The 26,211-nt window shown below is 44.0% G+C and overlaps 1 protein-coding gene across 3 annotated transcripts in view; it reads left to right on the forward strand.

Moving 5' to 3' along the window:
* Positions 1–26,211, forward strand: part of FNDC3B (fibronectin type III domain containing 3B) — a 313,728-nt gene that overhangs the window by 172,427 nt on the left and 115,090 nt on the right. For all 3 annotated transcript variants that reach the window (XM_066619166.1, XM_066619167.1, XM_066619168.1), the window contains 2 exons: positions 17,588–17,664; positions 25,685–25,928. In XM_066619166.1, the coding sequence (XP_066475263.1) occupies positions 17,588–17,664; positions 25,685–25,928 (321 nt within the window). The remainder of the gene's footprint in view (positions 1–17,587; positions 17,665–25,684; positions 25,929–26,211) is intronic.

Genomic DNA, 26,211 nt, shown 5'->3' on the forward strand with positions numbered 1-26,211 from the left:
TGAAAGTCAACAAAGCTTTTGTTCTTAACTTTGATGGTGTTGAGAGGGGTGGTTGAACTAGTAATGAACTAACAGTAACCTTATCTAATGGCATATATGTTAATTAAAAACAAAGGAACAGTTTGAATTGGGAGTTTGAAACCTTGCTTACTGCATTATACCTTGTTTACTTCTAAAATCATTAGGTTTTGTTAATTAAATAATTAGGTTATTATCTCAGGAGCACTTCTTTTTCAAAAACCTATTGGCTGTACCATACTGTCCTTTTAGAACACTATCACTGACTTCCTGGTGGATGATATCCCCAAAGGATAATGAACTACCATTAACCATTTCCTTCCTATGAGCTACACAGTGCCTAGGGTACAACATTGTCCCTGAAGTGGATTCCCTACTGGGGTAACTTTGTATCCTGGCTAAGTTTTATTAGCTTACACCTGCTAAAGTTCTTAACTCCAACCCAGCTAGTTCTCCTGAAGTTTTGTTAGAAAGGTATTTGAAAGAGTTCCAGACTGACCTCTTTTGAAACAGGAGTAATGTGAATGGTTGGCTATGTAAAGAGAGAGGGTAGGACCAGTGGCATAGCAATGGGGGAGGATGGTAAGTACTGCAGGTGCCACAAAGCACCATGTCAGTGGCCCCTCCCACTTGCCTGGGCAGCAATGACAAGCAATGCCTGTGTGTTGCCACCCCCTGTAGATACGCCATTGAATAGGACCGAGTTTTAGACCTTACTGAATTATGTATACATTTGCCTGGGAGTAAGCCTCATAAAACTCAGTAACACTTATTTCTTACTAAGCATGCCTTGCGAATGTGCACGTGGAGTGCAAACATGTGCCACAAGATACAATTACACACATGTGTTTGGTATGTGTTTCTTTTTACAGGACATGCAGTGCATATTGTATTGAACAGTAGAAGTCAATATGTGTCACAATTAAATTTTAAGATGAATGGAGGATTCACTCCTGAAATATTCAAGTAGCTTCAGTTTTCTTGTGCCTTCTGTAGATCCTGGACTTTTGTTACTTGTCACTGGTGATTACTGTTGCTTAGATTGTAATGTCTGCCTGGAAGTACCTAGTGCTGTGGTTGTGATAACTGGCCCATAAAAGCGTGCACTGCTGAGTGACCCACGCAAAATCCCTATGAAAGGAAAAGGAGAAACTTCAGGCATATAACCCGTGCAAAGATATTGCCACGTTCCTATATCATAAAATGATGCATATAGCATTTGTAGGATGTATGCTACAAAAACCACCTTCTCCCTTTAAATAGCAAAGCCAAATTATATGCTCCTAAAAACTTTCCTGCAGCACTAATCCTGAATTCAGCTTGCCACATTACAGTTCTTTTCTCAGGGGGATCAAGGTTGCTGGGATTTCTTGAATTGCCAAGAAGACATGTCTTAGAATAATGTTTTTTTTTCCCCCTGCGCATAATTAATTCCCCCAGCAGCCACCAAATGGCTGTCTATTCCTACAGGATATTTGCAAACCAGTTAGGAATGGTCACTTGAAAACTTGAGGACTGGCGCTGATAAACTTGTTGGATAACTGGCAATAAAGGAGAAGGGGAAGGGGGGAGTAAGGGAAGGAGGAGAAAGTCCATCCTGTATTTTGGGACAAAGACAATTGTGAAATTCATATGTAGCACAGCTGGAGCAGTCTTGGAAACTAACATCTGTGGCTGTAGAACACTAAATTGTTTGTTTCAGTTTTGAATCTTGACTTTACAGTTCTTCTCTCTCTCTCCCCCCCCCCCCAAACCCCAGGCCTTAAATAGCCTTCTCAAGATGGGCAGTGACATTTTACAACAGCTCTGACTCCCTGGGAAACACGCATCACAGACAACAAAATGTGTTCACTCCAGACAAAAATGTTCATGTGCCCTATAAGCTGGTGCAACATAGTGGCTGAGAGACCGAGTTACAAATTGGAGAGTTCCCAGTTCAGATCTTGCCTCTCCTGTGAACTTATAAGGCAGTCCTGGGCATGCCTTTTCTCTCTGAAATGCATTGAACACGCTCAAATGCTGTATGGATGCTGTTTCTTAGCTGTTCTGTTATTTTTCACCTTTGTTAACACTCCCTTTTTGTCCTACAGCAACCCAGTGGGTTAATTTAAGCAGTGAGATAGAAGTTGTCCCAAACCACTCAATGGGTTTCATGAAGGAGGAGGGATTTGAACTCCAGTCTCCTTGATCAGTGTCCATCATGCAATCATCTGCACTAGGTTTTGGCAAGTTTGTAGTGTGTGTGTGTGTGTGTGTGTTTAAAGCCAACCAACTGGTCCACTAACCAGCACCAGATGCCTAATGGTAGCCAGTTGCCTAGTGTACTCTTTGAGCAATACACTAGGATTACTTGTGAATATATGTATAAATCTATATTGTTCCATGCATATTTTGGTGTAGGAAACATTTTCTTGCAGTGTATGCAGTGACAAGGTGAGGTCTTCACCTGATCCATGCCAATTAGCCTATTGCAATTTAAGATTAAAATGGGGGGGGGGAAAGGAAACTCTTCAGAGAGACTAAAGCTATGAGACTCTCACTGACATAAAACTGGTTCATTGAGAAGGGTAGAAATGAATGTGCATACCGTGCATATCTGTTGGGAATACAAACATTAAATGCAGACGTTATGTAATTCATGAATACTTGGTTGGTCCTCCAGCACTATGATCCTGGAAAGTCACATGAATACTTTGTTCCCCCCTCCCAAAAGTGTCAGTTTCAGCCTAAACCTAACTCCATAACCAACAGTTGGCAAGTTTCAATTAACTGGGAAATGTTTTCACTGTGTGTGACGGTGGATTTGTATAATATAGCTGCTTTTTAACCAACTTGTATGTGTTAAAATCTCTCCTATCACTTCTTTCAAAAGCTGACTGATTTCTTTAGCAGTATTCACTGTCCTCCTTAGCTGTTTTAGACAGATGTTTGTCTCTTGTCTTAAGAGTCGAGACAGATGTGATTTACAAAGTGTAGCCCAGCTGGTAAATCGCCATGGAACTAGGCCTTATTTCCAATGCATAAAATATTGTGAAATGCTCTTTGCAAGTGCTTTTGCAGCAGGAAAGACTGAGCCAACAATAGAAAATGGTTTATTGTAGCAGCTGAAATAGTTTTTGTGTTTTTATTTTTTAAGTTTGGACTGCTAAATAGTGAATCCCTTCCTGGGAGGTGGGATGGATATTGTTTTAGAGGACCCAATCTGTAGAGCTATGTAGGCTTTGTATGCAGAAAGCCCCCCAAGTCCTTTCCCTAGTAACTCCAGCTAAGACTGCCTGAAATCCTGGAGAGCTGCTGCAAGTTAACTCAGTTAGATGGACCCGTGGTCTTGATTAGGGACTTATCAAGCTGCCTTAGACTATGTCCTATGATGTGACAAAGCTGTGTCTGGATTATATTGCTTGAGACTGCATGTTTTGCCAAATTCCCAGTCCAAGCTTCACCTAGAGCAGGGTTTCTCAAACTTTGAGGGAGCTTTAGTCCCTCAGTAAGTTCTTACGTGGGAGGGGCTAGGGCAGCAACGCAATCCCCAGGATCGCGTCGCTAAGTGGGGTGAGGGGGTGCGGGCAGCCCTGCACAGCGTTCCCTGATGCTTGGAACCTGAAAAAGAAGCAGCTGCAAAGCACCACCTACAAAACAGAAGTGCTTTGCGCCCGCTTCTTTTGCAGGTTCCAAGCATCAGGGAGCGCTGCGCAGGGCTCCCCGCAGCTCATGCAGTCTGCTGCAGCCTAGCATCATGCAAAGTAAGGCACAAGCAACCCCTTCCCCCCTTAGCGACGCGATCCTGGGGATCGCATCGCTGCCTCCCTCCTCTTCCCCACCCCTTAAAGGGACGGGGGAAGTGTTACACGAACTGGTGAGTTGCAGCCCACCAGTTTGAGAACCACTGACCTAGAGAACCTATGCCCACTTAAAGCTAATTAGCTCCCATTTGTTCCCCAACAATGACCCTAGTCCTGCACTACAGCACTGCTGTACCCCACTACCAGGGTAGCTCGCCTGTTCAACCTGCAGAGGTCCTCCTTCCTCCCCTCTCCTGCCATCAGCTTTCCCAGCCACCACAGCAACACCTTGCCCTCAGCAGCATTTGGGTGTGGCAGCCACACACCAGTCTTCAACAGTCCCTGTTTCAGCAATCCTCAGAAGTACATTTGCCCATCTGTCCATCAGTCGGCCGGTCCAGTAGCCCATCAGCCATTTTATTAGTTCCTTAGTCCATCAGTCAGTCCTCTCTCCTCCAAGCTCCTTCCTTCTACACCCACCCCCTTCCACTGCTTCAGGTGGTGCTTTTGTCCCTGTAATGATCTGGCTGCCTGAATTGACTGCAGCTGTTCAGCACACCCACTGCTGTCTAAAGCTCTGGCGTTAACCCCATGCTTGCCTGCCAGAGTAAGGGGCCAATGTTGACACCATACCCTATCTCCTTGAGGGATCTTGCACATCTCCATTTTACATGGGAGCTCACCTTGAATGCTTCTGAATACAAAAACAATCCCTCTCAACATACACAAACTGTGTGCCTTAGTAGCCCAATCTGAGTATATACTTAGAATTAACACAGCTGAGTCAGACATCTCATTGCATCTGATGACTGTCACTCAGAATGTAGAGTGGGTCAGGTATATCATGGCTTCTGGGGAATAATTCCATGTGGTCTGAAATAAATTGGAGGTGGTACTGAAATCCCCGCCCCAGCGCCCTTGAAGCAACACTACTAAGTTGCATGTGGCTTTTGTTTTTAATCCATCTGTGTATAACATTTCATGTTTTCGCTGGTCACCTTCTATGCTGGCATAGGGACCGATTTCCTGAGTTGCATCCTATTAAGTGATAAGTGCATGTCTGACAAACAGGAAGATGGATAAATGACAGGGGAGTTGCCCAAATAGGCCAGTTAGTGACGTATATTTGCTAGATCTGAAACAAAAACAAACTTTTTATAACCTGTAACTTGCTTTTGAGGTTGTCTAGATCTTGGCTGTGTTCCAAGTTTTTTTCCATTTTACATGACTGAGTGGTGGCTTCAGAATAGTTTTTCTCCATGAAGCAAACTCTTGACTAGCTTTCTTAGGCTCTCCTCATCTTTCCACTCTTAATTTTTTTTGTCAGTTTTTTTGGTGGATGGCACAAAGAGATGCCGGCTGTTTGTGTCTGAGGCCAGTTTCATATAGTTTGTGCCCAAGGATGGTGGAGAAAGAGAACAGCTCTTGTCTGACATCAAACAGGGCACTTGGAACCAAAAACCAAACATTTTTAATGTATTCTACTTGTGAAGACAAGTAGTTGCAAACTTTGTTCTGTCGTGCAAGCGTTCATCAGTAAACAAACCAGATTCTGCAACTTGTTCTAAAGTACGTGCTCACTTTCCATGGAGGCACTAACAAAATATTATGAACCATTACCCTGCGTGAACTGTGAACTACCCCTAGACTGAGCTCAACACTTCATGTGGCTGTTTGTTCCAGGGGAGGATGAGCAATAGGAGACAAGATTCCAAGTTTCTTGGCCATTACTGCTCTTCACAAAGAACCCCTGATGAGCATCCCAGTTTAATTACCCATTCAGTGATCTACACATCTGCTGGATAGCTCTTATATCAAGATTGACATGTTTTGTTTTAATGTATTAAAACATTCATATCCAAGTGAAACCCGCAAGGTAGCATGAAACTGTAGATGATGGGGAAAGGCTTAATGAGTTGAAGGAGGGAAAATTCCACATAGAGCAATAGCATGGGGGGGTGCTGTTAACATGTCTCACTAGTCTCTTTTCCTGTGCTCGTCTTATGGCTCCCTGCCTAAGTGACCGTAACCAGTTGTGTTTCTTGTTTTGTTCAGCAGTATATGCACTAAAAAAAAACACACATGTTGTGTAACTCAGCAATCTGTGATTTCTATTTCTACAGCTGTACTAACATTGAGAACTTGATTCTGCATATGTTACAGACATACTGATATGGTTGATAGGAGCATAAAAAGATGTTACGTGTTTGTATCTAAAGAATGACTTAATTGTGGTCTACATGGAATACAAGTGAGAAGTTCAAAGAAGCAGAAAAATGATTTTGCTTTTTAACATTTTGCAATGAAAACGTATAGTACACTTGAAAATTAAATTGTAATGGCATATACTGCAGCGCTTCCCCAAATGCCTTGGGAGTCTTCGCAGGAAAGGGGGGAAGGCAGGATTGCAGTGCTGTTGGGGTTGGAAGACGGGTTACACTTACCCATCACCGTGCCAGCCTCCAGGAGGTGTGGGGAGCCCCGCAGAGCTCTCCACAGGGCTCTCTAAGCCTTAGAAAGTGTAAAAATCACGCGTATGACTCACTTTCAGTTTGCAGTTGCTGCCTTCCCCCTGATCCGCCCCTTAAGGGGCCAGAGAGGAGGGCTTCTCAGACTAGGGTGTTGCGACGCCCCAGTTTGAGAACCTCAGACGTAGTGGATAGGTGTCTTTCTAATAATTACTGTAGAATTTTGCATATGTGGACAGATAATGGCTTAGGATGGCCCCTTTCAATCAGGAAGGAAGGAGGGGGGAGGAGCCAGCCAGGAGTATAAAGCTAGGCAGGCCATCGCGTGTGGCTCTCTGCAGACGCGTGTGGCCTCTGGGAACCAAGTGCCTCTGGGAACTAAGTGCCAGGTAAGGCACAAGAGTTTAGCATCTGGGCGAGGAGAAGGCAAGGAGACCTCTGAGTTTTGGAGAAGGAGAGGAGGAGGAGCAGGAGGAGGAGGTAAGTGTACTCATTCTAACGCTTTGTCTTTCTAACTCCCTGTCTTCTAACCTTAACCTTACCTTTAAAGCAACCTTAAATCAAAATTGAAAGTTAGCACCTAAGGGAGGTACATAGGGCTACTCTGAGCAGGAGCAGAGTCCTACTCGTGAGTAAGAGCAGCGTCCTACTCGTGAGTAAGTGCCCAAGGGTCAGGCATTTAAATCAAAATTGAAAGTTAGCTGCACCTAAGGTAGCACTTAATCGAAGGAAGGGAGGAGGATAAAGGCACAAGAGTTTAGCATCTGGGCGAGTTCAGCAGCAGGGCGAGGAGGCCAGGGCCCCAGACACTGCCCTTCCTCTTCCCTTGAGAAGAGGGCTGCTATCCAGTGTACAGTTTTCAAAAGGACCCCTAAATAAAACAACAACAACAAAAAAGCTATGCAGTCAGACAGCCAGCAGCAGAGTGGGGGCTATCCAGTGTTCTGCATCGAGTGCCACATGTATGATTATATGCCTCTGGGCCATAAGTCATGGGTGTGTCCTAGGTGCAAGGAGCTCCAGGCTCTCAGGGAACGCGTCCGCTCCCTTGAAGCCTTGGTGGCCGACCTGGAGAAGCGCAGGCAGCCAGAGGAGGACCGTGGGGAGACTTCCGGGGACGATCAGGCTTCGTCCCAACCTCAGGCGTGCAGCTCCTCGGCTGCCCGGGTGGGAAGTCTCGGGACTGGAGGACGTCATCCTGGAGAGGAGGGAAACAATCCCCTAGGGGGGATCCCTTCTCCAGGGGATGGGCCCGTATCCGAGCGCACTCGGGATACTCCTCGGCGGGAGGGGGGTCGGGGGCTTCTTGTAGTGGGGGATTCGATTATTAGAAACATAGAGAGGGGGGTTTGCGACGGATGTGAGGACCGCATGGTGACTTGCCTGCCTGGTGCGAAGGTTGCGGACATCACTTCTCGTCTAGACAGGCTGGTAGACAGTGCTGGGGGAGAGGTAGCGGCTGTGGTGCATGTCGGCACCAACGACGTGGGCAAGTGTAGCTGGGAGGTCCTGGAGGCCAAATTTAGGCTTTTAGGCAGGAAGCTGAAAGCCAGGACCTCAAAGGTAGCGTTCTCTGAAGTGCTACCTGTTCCACGCGCAGGGCCAGCTAGGCAGGCGGAGATCAGGGGTCTCAATGCGTGGATGAGACGGTGGTGTAGGGAGGAGGGGTTTAGATTCGTTAGGCACTGGGGAACGTTTTGGGACAAGCAGGGCCTGTACAAGAGGGACGGGCTCCATTTGAACCAGAATGGAACCAGACTGCTGGCGCATAACATTAAAAAGGTGGCAGAGCAGCTTTTAAACTGATCCCTGGGGGAAGGCCGACAGGAGCCGAGGGGCATCCGGTTCGGGACTCCTCATCCCTATGGGATGAGGATGGGGAGGTTAGAGAACAACAAGACAAAGGCAGGGTAGGAGAAGAAATTGGGAAAGGTAGGGTGATGGGATGTGATAGACGGTTTGGCACAATGAGAGGATGCGGGGACAAAGGAGTGAATAAGCAGCCCATCCTGGGGCATTCCGTGTATAAATGCTTTTATGCGAATGCCCGAAGTCTACGAGCAAAGGTGGGAGAACTGGAATGTCTGGTGACAAGGGAAAATATTGACATACTGGGCATAACGGAAACCTGGTGGAATGCGGAGAATCAGTGGGATACCGCAATCCCGGGCTATAAACTCTACAGGAGGGACAGGCAGGGGCGTGTTGGAGGTGGGGTGGCCCTTTATGTTAAGGAAGGGATAGAATCCAGCAAAGTAGAGATTGAAGGTGGGTCCGACTCCACCGTAGAATCTCTGTGGGTTAAATTACCAGGCTTGAGCAGCGATGTAATACTGGGGGTGTGCTATCGTCCTCCAGACCAGAAATCTGATGGGGACCTTGAAATGAGGAAACAGATCAGGGAGGTGACAAGGAAGGACAGGGTTGTAATCATGGGGGACTTCAATTATCCTCATATTGACTGGGTCAATTTGTGTTCTGGTCACGATAAGGAAACCGGATTTCTTGACGTACTAAATGACTGTGGCTTAGATCAGCTAGTCATGGAGCCCACCAGAGGACAGGTGACTCTGGATTTAATTTTGTGCGGTACGCAGGACCTGGTTAGAGATGTAAACGTTACTGAGCCATTGGGGAACAGTGATCATGCTGCGATCCGTTTTGACGTGCACGTTGGGGGAAGAATACCAGGCAAATCTCTAACAAAAACCCTTGACTTCCGACGGGCAGACTTCCCTCAAATGAGGAGGCTGGTTAGAAGGAGGTTGAAAGGGAGGGTAAAAAGAGTCCAGTCTCTCCAGAGTGCATGGAGGCTGCTTAAAACAACAGTAATAGAGGCCCAGCAGAGGTGTATACCGCAAAGAAAGAAGGGTTCCACTAAATCCAGGAGAGTGCCCGCATGGCTAACCAGCCAAGTTAGAGAGGCTGTGAAGGGCAAGGAAGCTTCCTTCCGTAAATGGAAGTCTTGCCCTAATGAAGAGAATAAAAAGGAACATAAACTGTGGCAAAAGAAATGTAAGAAGGTGATAGGGGAGGCCAAGCGAGACTATGAGGAACGCATGGCCAGCAACATTAAGGGGAATAATAAAAGCTTCTTCAAATATGTTAGAAGCAGGAAACCCGCCAGAGAAGCGGTTGGCCCTCTGGATGGTGAGGGAGGGAAAGGGGAGATAAAAGGAGACTTAGAGATGGCAGAGAAATTAAATGAGTTCTTTGCATCTGTCTTCACGGCAGAAGACCTCGGGCAGATACCGCTGCCCGAACGGCCCCTCCTGACCGAGGAGTTAAGTCAGATAGAGGTTAAAAGAGAAGATGTTTCAGACCTCATTGATAAATTAAAGATCAATAAGTCACCGGGCCCTGATGGCATCCACCCAAGGGTTATTAAGGAATTGAAGAATGAAGTTGCAGATCTCTTGACTAAGGTATGCAACTTGTCCCTCAAAACGGCCACGGTACCAGAAGATTGGAGGATAGCAAATGTCACGCCTATTTTTAAAAAGGGAAAGAGGGGGGACCCGGGAAACTATAGGCCGGTCAGCCTAACATCTATACCGGGTAAGATGGTGGAATGCCTCATCAAAGATAGGATCTCAAAACACATAGACGAACAGGCCTTGCTGAGGGAGAGTCAGCATGGCTTCTGTAAGGGTAAGTCTTGCCTCACAAACCTTATAGAATTCTTTGAAAAGGTCAACAGGCATGTGGATGCGGGAGAACCCGTGGACATTATATATCTGGACTTTCAGAAGGCGTTTGACACGGTCCCTCACCAAAGGCTACTGAAAAAACTCCACAGTCAGGGAATTAGAGGACAGGTCCTCTCGTGGATTGAGAACTGGTTGGAGGCCAGGAAGCAGAGAGTGGGTGTCAATGGGCAATTTTCACAATGGAGAGAGGTGAAAAGCGGTGTGCCCCAAGGATCTGTCCTGGGACCGGTGCTTTTCAACCTCTTCATAAATGACCTGGAGACAGGGTTGAGCAGTGAAGTGGCAAAGTTTGCAGATGACACCAAACTTTTCCGAGTGGTAAAGACCAGAAGTGATTGTGAGGAGCTCCAGAAGGATCTCTCCAGACTGGCAGAATGGGCAGCAAAATGGCAGATGCGCTTCAATGTCAGTAAGTGTAAAGTCATGCACATTGGGGCAAAAAATCAAAACTTTAGATATAGGCTGATGGGTTCTGAGCTGTCTGTGACAGATCAGGAGAGAGATCTTGGGGTGGTGGTGGACAGGTCGATGAAAGTGTCGACCCAATGTGCGGCGGCAGTGAAGAAGGCCAATTCTATGCTTGGGATCATTAGGAAGGGTATTGAGAACAAAACGGTTAGTATTATAATGCCGTTGTACAAATCGATGGTAAGGCCACACCTGGAGTATTGTGTCCAGTTCTGGTCGCCGCATCTCAAAAAAGACATAGTGGAAATGGAAAAGGTGCAAAAGAGAGCGACTAAGATGATTACGGGGCTGGGGCACCTTCCTTATGAGGAAAGGCTACGGCGTTTGGGCCTCTTCAGCCTAGAAAAGAGACGCTTGAGGGGGGACATGATTGAGACATACAAAATTATGCAGGGGATGGACAGAGTGGATAGGGAGATGCTCTTTACACTCTCACATAATACCAGAACCAGGGGACATCCACTAAAATTGAGTGTTGGGCGGGTTAGGACAGACAAAAGAAAATATTTCTTTACTCAGCGCGTGGTCGGTCTGTGGAACTCCTTGCCACAGGATGTGGTGCTGGCGTCTAGCCTAGACGCCTTTAAAAGGGGATTGGACGAGTTTCTGGAGGAAAAATCCATTATGGGGTACAAGCCATGATGTGTATGCGCAACCTCCTGATTTTAGAAATGGGTTAAGTCAGAATGCCAGATGTAGGGGAGAGCACCAGGATGAGGTCTCTTGTTATCTGGTGTGCTCCCTGGGGCATTTGGTGGGCCGCTGTGAGATACAGGAAGCTGGACTAGATGGGCCTATGGCCTGATCCAGTGGGGCTGTTCTTATGTTCTTATGTTCTTATGATGGCGTTAACAACTTTTGAAGGAACATGGATTACTCATCGCAGGGGGAAATTGCTAGATGTTGCCTATACAGTGCAGTACTCTAAGTAGTGAAGTCAGTAAACAAAAGGGATTTAATTAATGTGTACATAAAAGGTCATGCACGAACAAGAAAATAATCCAGTCCCTGCCAAAAAGGAGACTTTGTTGCAGTAATTATTTCAAAAAGGAGGAGTTGAGGATTAAAGCCGAGGGGGTGATTATTCAGGCAGAGTTTCCTGAAACAAGGCTTTGCTTCACTCTAGAACAGAAAAGCAAAAAAAGGCAGGGAATATGACCGCTGTCATGACGGCAGGATTGCATTTAAATCTGACCAGCACAACCATATCCTCAATGCTTCCATCTCTTTCCAGAAGTAATCGATTCATTTACTCAACCAGACTGTGTCATGCTAATAAGGGCACTATCAGGGTCTCTAGAATAATTGATTTGTTGTTTTCAGTGTGTGAAATTCTCTACTATCCCATTATACCATTCGTCCTTGCAGCGATTCCATGAGAGAATGAGGGTATCTGGAAGCAAATTGACTACCCCTGGATCTGGTGATGGCAATGATTTATGATTGCTTTAAAAATACTGAGTTGCTGGAGAATAGAGCTGTCAATGACTGTTGACTTGCATTGTTAAATGGAACCTCTTTGTTGGTGGGGTACCATATATGTATATCTCATACCAGGTGCTAGGGACAAATAGCAAGAGAAGGGTTTTTTGTGCCTAGTTAAAATTGGTCAGTGGCATTAAGTGGCTCACGCTTGGAAAAGGAATGCTGCACTCTTCAGACCTGATCCACTCATTCTTATATATTCTCAGAGAAGGATGTTGCTCCATTCACTTTCCAGTCAATAGGCTATAGAACAGCGTTTCTCAACCAGTAGTTCTCGTACCACCATTGGTATTCGGCTTGGTGGGCAGTGCTCCAGTACATGCTTTTCGCACACTTGAAAAAGCCCTCCTGTCCGTCCTGTGCATCTTACTGGTGCTTGTTGCATTGCATCTGGCCTGCCAATTCAGAGGTAACTGGTGATGACATCATCATGACATCATCACCAGTCACTTCTGGTGGTACTTGCGATAGGTGGACCTTGCAAAGTGGTAGAGCAGAGGACAGACATTGAGAAACACTGAGGTAGAGGAAGGTGACATTTTTGGTGGTTCTAAATGGCAATGCCATGCTGTACCTGCCAAATTTTTCCCTTTTGCACATCAGATATGAAGCAATATTAGTTTTCAGAAGTGTGTAAAAATCTAGTTTGGGATGGAACTGTGTTTATTAAATGTACCTTAAGAGAAAAATATCAGAAAAGTCCTGGTGGATCAGTGTAAAGATCCATTTAGCCAAACACCCTGCCAAGCACATGCCAAGGCTTGAAGGCTATAGCTCTCTCCCACTGTGGCTCCTCAGCAGCTGGTATTCAGGGACACCCTCGGAACAGGGAGGTTCCATCCAGCTGTCATGACTAATGAGCTGTTGAGAGAACATAAGAACATAAGAACAGCCCCACTGGATCAGGCCATAGGCCCATCTAGTCCAGCTTCCTGTATCTCACAGCGGCCCACCAAATGCCCCAGGGAGAGCATCACCCTCCATGAATATTCCCAAACTACTTCACTATTTAGACTTTCAGGTGAAACCAGCATGCGTTAATTGGAGATGGCAAAATACCCTACCAAGGGAGAACCAGTTAATGTGCCATGACCACAGTAGAAAATGTTGATATGTCCTTTCTGCTTTGATATCGGTGGGGAAAAAAGAATCCTTGGGCAACAACCCTGAAATACTGGACGATCAAAGGAAGAAAATAAGTCAAACTGTTGCTGTGAAGTAACCCTATCAATGTTGCATTCATTTAAGAATATTGCTATTTTTTTTTTTTAAATGGAGAGATGTTTTAAATGGAAACCAACCAGTATTAGTGAGTTGTATTTCTGTGTTCGGGTATGTAAAATGGGTGAGTAAAATTTTATAAGTAGAATATATTTTTGACAGCATATTTTCAACGATATAGCATGCCAGTGCGCTTCTTGTATTCTAACAAATATGATGGGGCTCTGCAGATAAAGACAGATTTGGTTCTTGATGCCTGCCCCGGCCCTACCCTGCTTCCATGGTGTTATAGCAACGTACTTAGAGTATAAGTTCTATCCATGGAGAGATGCTGGGGAGGGTAGCCAGATCTCAACCTTTCCTTCATGAACACCTTGATGCCCACTTCACTCATAACATTTGATGAGTATATAGCTAGTCTTGGATCTGTCTTCCCTCCCTCCCCTGCTCCTTAGTCAGCACACTAAAGAACTTGATAATTTCTCTTCTGGGTTGGAAATGAGGGGCTGGTACGCAGCAGTGAATGTGGGAGAAGATGGAAGTGAACCCTATTAAGTTAATCTTTTTATTCAGTAGCTTCCCCTGTATGCAACTGTATCCTTTTGTGGAACTGATTCCAATTTGATGGTTTTTGTTCTTTTCTTGTAAGCAACTTGAGCCACGTCTTAGCCAAAACATAGCATGACTTTTCAGTAGCTTGACCATGGGTCAGATTGCAAGAACAATCTCTTAGTAGCTCCATGCAGTTGTCCCAGAGAAATCATGACCCAGGCGAAAGACAAATTCTAGATCTCATACTCGGTTATGACTCAAAGTAGTTTTAATAACAATAGTGAGAGACGGGAAATAAAAGTGTGTGTTAAAGTCATTGGACCAGCCCTGAAACTGAGACAGTGAAGAAAACATCATATAGCAGTAAATCATTCACCTGTCCAACATTCTTTAAAACCCTATACTCAAATGACTTTAACAGTTTGAGGGTCATGTCTGAGGTTAAGAGTATGCTTGCACTGTGTGTATTGAATGATAAAATGCAGTGTGTTTTTATTGAAGTTGAGGGAGTTACAGACAGCCGAGTCTGTTGCGTGCAAATTCAATTTCGTCCTGGAAGGCGGCTGTTGCTTTCTATGGTCGACTGACAGATGTTTGTTGAACAGGTTCTAAATGACGGCAGTTCAAATGCTATAAAGCTTTTCTAGGTGTTTGAGCTAAAATTAGATAAGCGTTTTAAGATATTTGCAGTCTGCGCTTCAGGGGTGAGTATGTGAATTTCTGAGAGATTTTGCAATTGAGAGAGGAATCCTAATAGCTTTTTTTTTTTTAGTGTCACCACAAAGTTGCTGGGGACCCTAGGGCAAGGCCCACCTTGGGCCCCTGTGGCCCCCCACTCAGTGCTTCCTGATGCTGCATTGTGCTCTGTCACTGCCATGGGCACCTAAGGTTCAGGGATCAGCCTGGCCTGTTGAGCTCCTGGTGCATGTGGACTTTCAACCAGTGCCCAACCTGGATGACCCATGATGACCCCTGTTAACAATGAATCAGAAGGGGTGGGAAGTTCCTGGTTTTGTGTTAAGTGGTATTTATGTAGCAGATTCCAGTTTCTGAAGAGTAGATCAGATAAACACTTCGATCCCAATTCAGCTAATGCAGGTTGTAACTGAATCCCACTGAAAGTAATGGAACAGATTGTTTGGGATGAGTTTAAGTTCATGGAGTGGATTGTAGTCCATGAAAGCCTGTGCTGACATCAATTTGTTAGTCTTTAAAGTGCCACTATGCTCTCTTGTTGTGTTTGCTGCTACAGGCTAATATGGCTACCCTGCTGCAAATTGTTTTTAATGGGGATAAGTGACGGCTAACATTAGCTTAATTGAGACCTATTGTTATTGTTCCAAGATAGAAGCAGGAGTGTGTTCTCATCTCCTTTATTTCATTTAGTGGCAGCCTTGTAAATGTCCTCAGTATTACTATATTTGCCCTAAAAGGCAAAAATGAACCATATCTCGTACCTAGTTGCCTGCATGAGAGATTCCATAAGTGATGAGTTATTTATAAGCCTTGTAGATCTGATGCTTATGTGAGAGAGATCATGACGACAAGCGTAAATCCATAGATTAAGGTGTAAGAAAAACAGCATTTATTTACAAGTTCATTCTTTACTTTTTTGTTTCACTCATTCACCAGTCCTCCTAAAAGCTCCCAGCACATTTATATAATAAATGTTTGTCTAGGTTGTGTTCACTATCATCATGAAAAATGTTAATGTTAAAGCCATTGCTAGATTTATCCATTAATCGTTTTAAAATTAGTCTATAATTAAGTTGACTTGTAGTTCAAAGTAAACCCACTAAATTCTTGCACAAACTAGAGCATCTTGAATGATTTTCCCAAAGTTGCTCCAGCCTCAAAGATTCTAAGCCTAAAGAGCAACACTTGAGAGTATCTCCCAATGCTATTTTGAGTTATTTTCTTTAGATGAGTCTCCACTGGTTGGTAGACATTGTGATGGGATATAAAAATGTTGTCCTTTCTTTACTTCTACCAGTACTCAAGGCATGATAAGCTAAAAGCCTTGGAAGCTACAAATGTATTAGCAGAATTTGAAGAAAGCCTGATTGTAGCAAATATTTATGGTGGTGAAACCTCAGTTTGCCCTCCACACAAGGCTGTTATCAGGTGTTGGCGAGATTGGGTATTGGCTAATGGCCCACATGCATCAGAAGGTGCACCTGGCTGGACCGGTTCCTGAACCTATAAATTAGCAGAATCCGGTGCACCATTTACGTGGCAGGCAGGGGCACATGATCCACTTTGCTGGACTGATCCCAGAACCCACAGTAGCAGTGGTAGCTCCTAATGTGCCAGCAAGGATTGGCATGGGGCACCATTGGGATCCAGTGCAGGACTTCGTTCCAAAGCAACCAGCAACCTGTAGCCAGGACTGCTTCCAGATGTGGAATCTGGAATGTCTTTTGACATCTTGGTTAAAAGAATGGTAAGGATACAGGCTTGGGACTTTTTAAACTGTTCTTTTTACTTCTTCCTATTTTTCTATTTTACCTAGATTTATTCAGCTCAGGATTTTAAGACCTTAATGCTTATGGCACATGTATTGCTGCCTTTGCACTAAAGGAACTTTTCACATCCAAGGTTGGAATTTTGAGTGGAAACTTTAAGCCTCTTGCTTATATAACTACATTTCTTGGTTAATCTGGACTGCTGAGGTAATGAGTTTTGTGGTCTTCATATGTTCCTGAGATAGTTCTTCACATATGTAAAATTGAGTGTGATTGGAAACTTGACTCGGCTGTCAAAAAAAGAAAGTGAGGAACTGCAACTCTTGTGAACAGCAGTTTGCTGTGCTACTGAACTGTATAATAGCTGTTCCTGGTATTGACACAAATTCACTTGCCCAAAGATGATAACTTTATACTCGATATGCATCAGTTGGAAATTCAAGTGATAGTGTGTGTGTGTGTGTGTGTGTGTGTGTGTGTGTGTGTGTGTCGCAAGGAATCATTCCTGTAGTGGAATCGCTAAACACCATCAAGGATTGGCATAGCGTAGTGACTGAGCTATGCCAGTTTTAATCTCACCATGATTTCTGCCATGAGCCTACAAAGTGGTTTTAGGATCACCTATTGCTCAGCATTAATCCCTCTCCAGCAATATGGACATCCAGATAACAACAAAGGATGGCTCCTTGACTTAAGTACTGTACTCCGAAATGATGTATTATGATATCATACATGGTTCCCCAGTGTCCACTTCAGGAATATATATATTTGATTTATATCCCATTGTATCCCATGGGCTCAGAGCACCTTATACTCTGGATGTGAATAGAGCACTCCATGGGGAGGTACTAGTGGTATAGCCTAGTGCGCATGGTTAAGGTCCTAGGAGTCCAATTCAGGGCATCTCCAGATCAGGCTAGAAAGGACCAGGCTAAATGGGGGAGCAACTAGAGAGCTTCTGGCTGGCATTCACTGTAACCATACTGACCTGGGTGGACCAGCAAATCAGCTAGGTATAAGACAACTTCATATGTTCACATTATTTGTGGTATTTTGCTGCAACAAACTGTGTACATTTTGGAATATTTTAGGAAAGCCAAAATCTAGACTTTTTTTACCACGTGGCGCACTGACAAGGCCCTAAAACTTATCAAGGCACATCTTCAGTTTTTTGACAAGGCACACTATGCTGCTGCTGGTGGGGGCTTACATCCCCCAATGACCCTACTAATAAATGACATTCCCCCAAATTCCCTTAGCATACCTAGACCATTCTCATCGCACCAGTGTGTCACAGCACACTGGCTGAAAATTTTTCTGCCGAGACCATTTCTACACATTCAGCATAGTATACATGAGCACAAAGTGTATTTTAACTAATTTAATTTTCATCTTATTCCTTCTCTCTGTCCTAATAGGACCCGCAGAAGTTCCCATGATGTCACCAAACGGATCCATTCCCCCTATACATGTGCCTCCAGGTTATATATCACAGGTATGTGTCATCTCCTGCTTTCGATTTTCTTACTTTTAAAAAGAAAAACAAACACAAAAATTATAGCCTTTATTGTGATGAAGGTTGGCTTGACTGTGTGTGTATATGTGTGTCAGTGAAATGTTACGTGAAATCTCAGATGCAGATGCCCGATCTCGTCTGATCTCGGAAGCTAAGCAGGGTCAGGCCTGGTTAGTACTTGAATGGGAGACCACCTGGGAATACTGGGTGCTGTAGGCTTATACCATAGTCTTTCGAGACTGAAGGTTGCCAACCAACTTTGGTATGGGATTTCTATCATTCAGGATACAGGACATCACTGTCCTTAGTAGCTCCATACTCACTGTGAGAAGCAGGAACAATTATGCCAAAGACAAGAAGGGGTAGCAGTTCAGTAATGGAACAGATACCTTTTGTGCAAAAGGTTCCAGATTCAATCTGTGGCATCTAAATTAACCATGTAGTTTGTGAAACACCTTTGAAGAGCCACTACTGATTGGAAAAGGCCAAACTGGGCTAGGTGGACCCATAGTCTGACTTGCCATAAGGCAACTCTATACATCTTTAAGTCAATATATGCAAATTAGTGAAATGCGCGCAACTTTCACAAGTCATACAACTAAGCTTTAGTTGGAATAGAAGTGGCAATTTTTGTTCACTATCTTCAGCACAGCATATACACAGTCGTGGGACTGGTTTGTAAGTTATGCCTTTGCTATAATGACATTTACATCTGTACCTTGTGACAGCTCTCTGCTTCACCTGGCATTAAACTATTCATAGTATCACCCCTCTGGCTGAATGTTGGCTTGATTTTCAGCCTGAAGGTGGATGCATTTCCATAGTGGAGATGAAGGTTTTCTATTTCTAACTCTCTGTCTCCATCTAAAAATTGCACCAGTTTTGTGGGAGGATGATTTATTTCTCATGATCTCAACATCTGGAGCTAAAACACCCAAAATTTTCAGTTCAGTGTCCATGGTATTTTCCAACAGCTTGTTAGGGCCTGTGAATCTTTAACTTGGGCTGAGCCTCTGGGTTCTCTCCCATCTTAGGAAGTACCTCTTACCCCTTACTCTTGTGCTATGGGCTTTCTCAGGCAGCCTATTTTGGCTTGTTCCCTACTCTGTGATTTAATGGAACTGCTCTGTAGTCTCTAGCAGCCAGATTTAAGTGGTTTTAATGTAAAGGGTAGCTCAAAGGCTACAAAAATGCTGTTGATCCCAGATGTTATACTCACATCTGGGAGTTATCACTTGGATAGAACATGATCAGGCATCCATCTGAAATTTTAAAAAGCTGTATTTCATAGGTATAATCAGTCTTTGTTCAGACGGAATTAGTTACAGTCAGTATTGAAACAGCCCCTCTACTTACTGCTGGAAAAATCTCAAAATATTTAGCTCCAAATTTATTTTATATTTTTTCCTATAGTTGGGTGTGGGGGGGGGATGCAGACTGGGTTAATGTAAACATCAACTTTTATATTGTGTTAGTTTACTTTGTTTTAGAAATTTGTGTTCCGTTTTTCAGCTAATAGTTCCCAAAGCAGTGAACATTACTGCAATCTTAATAAGTATAAAACAACTGGACACAGAACAATAAAAAGATCAATAAAACCAGCAGGAGGGCAATAGGATCTGCAACAGAAATAGGCTAATTTGACGTACTGTAGGGATTTGGCAAATAAAAGGCTGGCACCTAAGAGGAAGCCAGTTTGACATCCAGCAAGTATCTCTCAGAAGGGCTTTCCAGATATGAGACTCTGCCCCTAAGGCCCTGCTTCTGGTCACCCCACAACTAGCCTCCGAGTAGCCATGGAACGGCTTCCATTGATGAGCACAGTGCTTGGTTGGGCACAATGGCAATTCTAGGTGAGTGCAGGCTGCACTGGGTGATGTGCACAGGGGGGTGGCACTGCTACTGGTCAAAAGTGTTTAAAATCCTGGTATTTTAAAACAATACCATCATGTTATAAATCATTCGATGCAGAATGCAGTGAAGCGCACCACCTTGAAATATCTCTCTATTCCACTAAAAGTTATAGCTAAAAAACAGGACGATGGTGCACCAACATGCCCAGAGCGTTGCCCCGCCCACTGCATGGAAGGAGGTCCATCGTGGGGTTGACACGCTGGCCTTCCCTACTGGGTGGTGCAAACCCTAGTGACGCCACTGGATAGGCATCCTGCAATGTTTTGAACCTCCAACAGTACTATATAAATGCCATTTTATTGTGTGCTCAGGCATTGTTGTGTGCAATTTTACAGTGCACATAAAATTCCAAAGAGAAGTGGAATATTGATGTTTGGGCTGCATCTTTTGCCATTTGAAAGCTGGTTTTCTTTTCCTTTTGCAAACAGAAACGTAGAAAAGTATTTTTAGGAAGCTGCCTTCTACTGAGTCACACTGTTGGTCTAATTCCAGGGTGTCCAAAGTTTTTGGCAGGAGGGCCACATCATCTCTCTGACACTGTGTCAGGGGCCAGGGGGAAAAAAGAATTAATTTACATTTAAAATTCAAATAAATTTACATAGATTTACATAAATGAATATATTAAAGATGAGCTTATATGATTGAATGAAGGTCTTGCAATAGCTCAAGGCCTATAAAAGGCCTTGCACGAAGCAAAGCTGGCCTTTCCTTTGCTGCCGCTAATGCATCACAGACATGAAACAACAAGCAGTGGAGGGAGCCCTCAACCCACAGCTCACACGAGAGGTCAAACAGTCTCCCTCAAGCTGAGAGCAGTTGCGTCGGGCCAGTGTGGGCTGTAACAAATCTCCAGAGGGCCAGAGGCTCATTGGAGACTGGGGGCTCCCTGAGGGCTGCAATGAGAGATGCAATGCAAGTGGCCCCAATGCAAGTGGCCCCAGGGCCAGGGTTTGGGCACCCCTGGTCTAATTGTATTGTCTGCGCTGACTGGCCCAGCAGTTCTTCCAGGATTCAAACCTCTTTTCCCCTGCCCTATCTGGAAATGCCAGAGAAGGACCCTAGCATCTTCTGCATGCCAAGCACGTACTGTACTTTACCACTTACCTGTGGTCTATTCCAGTTTCCAGTGCCCTTGATTAAAACTTGATATGGTCACCAGGATCAGTGTAGATGAAGGGGCTGGAAGTGGCTTCAGACAATCAGTTGTCTGTGGCCACTCTATTGTTAGGCAGAGCAAATTTCATGAAATCAGCCTTTATGTAACTTTTGAGAGAGAGAGCTCTCATTCTAAATAAAGCAGCTGGTAGCATAGTTGTAGGAAAATCTATATATTATCGCTCTCTTTTGTGGGTCTGGTTGAAATGTACTTCCCACCATGTGGAAAATGAATGTTCTGCTCTGCCAAATGACTTCATGCTAAACAGCAGCTTGAAGCACGTAGTAGTTGCTGGTTTTTAGTTCCCTGTTGTTATTTGTTGGTGCTGATGTTATAATAGCTGTGTGTGCCTTATTTGCTCTTGCCTGTGCTCAGCGATGTTGGTAATTAATAGGATTATTGAGTGATTATTTAATTTGCCTTCTGTTTGTTTTGGCACGAGGATGACAAGGATGTAAAGGAAGTAAGAACATTCCAGTTTGTGAACAAAAACACATTTTGACTTTGGTTTGGTAGGCCCTCAAAAGTCTCTGTCTCGAGTGCTGAGCTGAAAACAGATACCCCTGTGGTGAAATAACAGGGCCTATTTAGGCAAAAGCCATAAAATCTCCCCTCCCCCATTTTTTCTTCCCATTTTGTTTTGCCTTTGGACTGTTCAGCACGAGCCTTGAACATTACTTTTGCTGCCCATTGATCACAACTCAGGTTTCTAAAACCTGTGAATATGATGGGGGGGGGGGAGAAACAGGGAGCTGGCCAAGCACTGGTTTGTATGGTACAAGGGGTGCAGTGTTGGAATACATGTAAGAATATCAGAAGTGCCCTGCTGAATCAGGCCAAAGGCCCAACTGGTCCAGCTTCCTGTATCTCACAGTGGCCCATCAGATGCCTCAGGGAGCCCCCAAGATAATAAGATATCTGCATTCTGTTGCCACTCCCTTGCACCTGGTATTCAGAGACAGCCTACTTCTAAAACAGGCCAGGTGCCTTCACCACGTGGCAAGGAGTTCCACAAGGTGTTCCCGTGACAAGAAGTTCCAGACTAATTACGTGCAGGATAAAAAATATTTTCTTTTGTCTGTTCTCTCCTGACACTCAGTTTTAGTGGATGTCTCCTGCTTCTGGTATTGAGTGAGAGGGAAAAGAACATCCCTGTCTATCCCCTCCAAAATTTTGTATGTCTTGATCATGTCCCCCCAGGCACCATCACTAGATTCCAAGGATGCCATGTCTTGTGAGATTGTTAGATAGGGTCCTTTATGATTTCTGTGCTCCTTTTTCTTTTCCATAGCTGTGAAGTCCTCAGTCGATCTGCACATCTTTGTAGATTAATCTTCCTTCACATTTATCCTTCTCCCCCTCCCTACCTTTCTCCTTCCAATGATCTCAGTCATTTGGCAATCACACTATCATTGGGAACAATAGCAGTCCAAGGTGATCTGACACCCAAAACCCCCATCCCCAAATTCTGTAGGGTGGCTCAGCCAAGACTGTGGAACCTCTTCACCCCTAGCGTTCTCATTACAAGAAATGGTGGTGGAGCAAGAGCAGGAGGAGGTAAGCCATCTCTAGTCTCCTCTTGCATGCAGTTGGTTGAGATCATTGAAGAAGGGAAAAAGGCAACCAGGAGGAATGTTCTGGTAGACAGAAAGTGTCAGGCATCCCCTGCCAGCTTGCCTCCTCCTCCAGATCTCCACCTGAAATTAAAATAACCTCGTGCCTAGGCTGCCTTTGGCCATGACCCTCCATAGTGAGATATGCTAACACCATTGAGAGCAAATGAAGTCTGTTTAGAAGGAGGTTGGTGGTTCTGGATTGGCTTTACTCTTGCTCTGAAAGGACAAACATTTTCACCTGTTCTAGTGATGACCTGGAAAATTGCCAGAGAGGGGGCATTTTTCTCAGCTCCCATGAAGAGGTGTGCATGAAAAGTGTGAAAGCATAACAGGAAAAAAAAAGCACCCTGCTTCCTCTAAGGGACCGCTTACTCAGCGTGCTGCGTCTCTTGTAATACCACACTGCACTGCCCTCCCCGGCTATGCTACTGTGCTTAGCATTATTTCTTTCATAAGGCCAAACTTTGTTCTCTTGGGACAAATCATAGAGTGAAGTCCTATGGTTTATACGCTAAAATATTGGACTGAAAGAACCTGTTAAGTTAAACAGAACATTATCTAAGCTTGAAATAAGTGCCTTAGGCAGATCTTTATAAAGTCTCTGATATATATCTTCAAATGTACATTGTGGAGTTTTTAAATCCCCAAGGTGAAAAATATTTACCTTATAAATGTGGCTATAAACTTTTATTCTGCCCATAGAGAATTTTTTTTTTTTGTAAAAACACATCCAAGCTCAACTAATATTACTGTAATTTGTCAAAAGCCTAGGCACGATCTCGCCAAAGTTGAGCACTTTGAAGATGCATTGGTTTCAGTGGGAGAGTGAATAGCAAGTTAACACCACAGAGCAATAGAATTGGGAAGCCTCTATAAGCCAAACTATGATGTGAGCAGTATCTTCTGCTTAAAAACCTACCACTGCCTCAGTCATATAGAAAAAGGCAGAAGCTGGGGGGCAGTCTGATTTTTTTTTTCTGCAAATCATGGATAAAAAGAATTGAACCATCTCTCATGGAGCTGCCTCCAGCTCCTTTTCCCCAAACACTTTTCTCTCAGGCTGAATAATCTATACATTTAGCAAAACAGGCTCCTGTGGTGGTAATGGACTGTATCCGTTTACACAGTATGAAAGACAACATTGTTTAATGTTATTTAAAAACAGCAACCACAACAATTCCCCACAAGTGGAAAGCTAGCATAGTAGGAAGTGGGCCTGACTAGATGTTTGTTTTCCTTCATGCATTTTTTTTAACATGTGGGAACACCAAAATAGTCACCCCTGCCCTTCATAGTTGTCTCAAGTGGCACGTTAGGGAAGGGACTGTGTAGCTCATGTGTAGATCATGCGTTTTGCTCACCAAAGGCCTCAGGTTCATTTTCCAGAGATATAATTCCTGCCTCAAACCATAGTGCTGTTGCCAATAACAGAGCAAGAGGGACTAGTGGTGTAATTCTGGTACAACTACAGGCAGCAGAATGTGGTCATAGAATGGATTGCACCATCTGCAGGTGGATAGTGACATCCTTGACATACTTCCCTACATTTTTAACTGCCTTCAAATCAAAAACCACATGAAAGGCCAGTGATTTCCAACCTGGGGGCCACAATCCCCTGAGGGTTTGCGAGCTGATTTTTCAGGGGGTCGTGGTGACTCCATTTACTGATGTAGATGCATTTGTGCATTGCTTAAAAAGTTGCATTTTTGCAGCATTTTTGGGAACCTCTAAACAAATGGGTTTTCTGGAAAAATTTCAAGGTGTTTCTACATATCTTAAAACAACTGTTGCATTTGGTAACTTATGATAGTCTACATACATGTTTTTTACAGCCACTGTCCTGGGGCCTGGGTTTTAATTCTTATAGAAATCATGCAAAAAAGCTGAACTCACAAAAAAAAAATCTCGGGGGGGGGGGGCAACCACCATGATTTTACAGATCACACAGTTTAGCCATTGAAAAAAAATTAAAGGTGTTTCCACAGGCTGATTCATCCCTGAGTACAGCATATGGTTTATTTTAAAAGTATAATTTATTAAAACAATGACATCACTTCCTGCTTAATGACATCATTTCTGGTCTTAGGGAGGGGTCCTGACAGGTTGTCATACCTAAAAAGTGGGTCCCTATGCAGTTAAAAGTTGGGAACCACTGTGATAGGCAAAGGGTTTGGCCAGAACCCTTCTCCCTGATGTACTCTATGAAGGAATTTTAATTTTATTATTGTAGGAAAATGGTCAAATGTGGTATGCCCTCCCTACACACACATCCACTTAACCATCATCATCCTCACCGCAATCTGTTGCCTGGGCATAGAGTTCTTTCTATTACACAGGTCTATAAAATTGAGGGTCAAAAGTTTTTCCCAAACTTTATGGTGGTTTGATGTGGATTTGGGGTGCTGATTCCAAAAATGGCGTCCGTTTTGCCCTATCACGTCTAGTTTTGGAGATATAGTATAGCCTCATTAGTGAATGGTTCAAGCAGCTTCCTCATGAAGAAACCATGGTGTAGGCTTCCTCATGAGGAAACTGCATGAACTAAAGATGCTATGCTGTGTCTCTAAAACTAGACGTGATAGGGCAAAACGGATGCCGTTTTTGGAATCGGCACCCCAAATATACCCAGGAATTGGCGTAACGTTTAAGGAAGCAAAATGCGTGTTGGCCTGTGTTATCACAGCTTCAACTGGAGAGTTTGTTCATGTGGGGAAGAGATATTTTACAGTCTTCATTTCTGTGCTCCTTTTGCTTTTATAATCATATCTCTCTACCCACTTTTGGGCATGACTGAGTCAGTTCTGGCTATAAACACGAAGAGCCATAACATCTAGTTGGGCCCTAAGTTTTATCTTAATTTTTCTTGCCAGTAGAGCTGTGAAGAATCTTTAGTGATAGTTTTTCCAATCTTTCAGTTTCATATTGCCAAAAGTCACAAATAAATAAATAAAAATATTGCTCGCAATTAGCCAGTCCACTGTGTAATGCTATTGCAATTCAAGAATAACACAAGATTTGCCCCTTCCAAGGACCATTAGTTGATGTATTTTAGCTTCCTTTGATCACCATTCAAAATCTCATTGTTCAAGAATTATGGAATGCTTTGCTATAATTAGTGAGGCTGCCTGGATGTCTGCCGTGAGCTACATTACCACCAAAATTGCTGGCATAGGGTATATTTAGACATAGACGTTATTCTTTCTAACCATGGAGAACTAATTTTTTTTAATGGGAGAAAAACGTGTATGCTTCAAAATGGTTTTGGAAGCAAATTGTGCCAATTATATTAACCTTGCTGCCTCCTTCCTTTCAGGTAATAGAAGACAACACGGGCGTTCGCCGGGTGGTGGTAACCCCCCAGTCTCCAGAGTGTTACCCGCCCAGCTATCCCTCAGCCATTTCTCCAACTCACCACTTACCACCATATCTTACGCATCATCCCCATTTCATCCATAACTCTCATACAGCTTTCTATCCACCTGTTACTGGACCCGGGGACATACCACCTCAATTCTTTCCTCAGCATCATCTTCCCCCTACAATTTATGGAGAGCAAGGTGAGTTGAAATATAGCATTAGCCTTTCCTGAGGGCCCCCCCCCCCACTACTACTGGGGAAATGGGAATTGTGTGCTTTTTAAAAACTAGGGCTATTGCCTGATCATAGAAATCTTAACTGATTCACTGTATGTGTTTTAATTGATTAATCCACCAAATTTGCATGCGCATATAAAGAAAAAGGTGATGGTAGTGAAGGAAGAAGCTTGAATTCTTCATTTGTAGGTTATACATGTCTGCATCTCAGCAGGCAGTTCTCTGGAGATTTCCTACACCACGCAGC

Source organism: Tiliqua scincoides, chromosome 3, assembly GCF_035046505.1.
Source record: "Tiliqua scincoides isolate rTilSci1 chromosome 3, rTilSci1.hap2, whole genome shotgun sequence".
NCBI lineage: Eukaryota > Metazoa > Chordata > Lepidosauria > Squamata > Scincidae > Tiliqua > Tiliqua scincoides.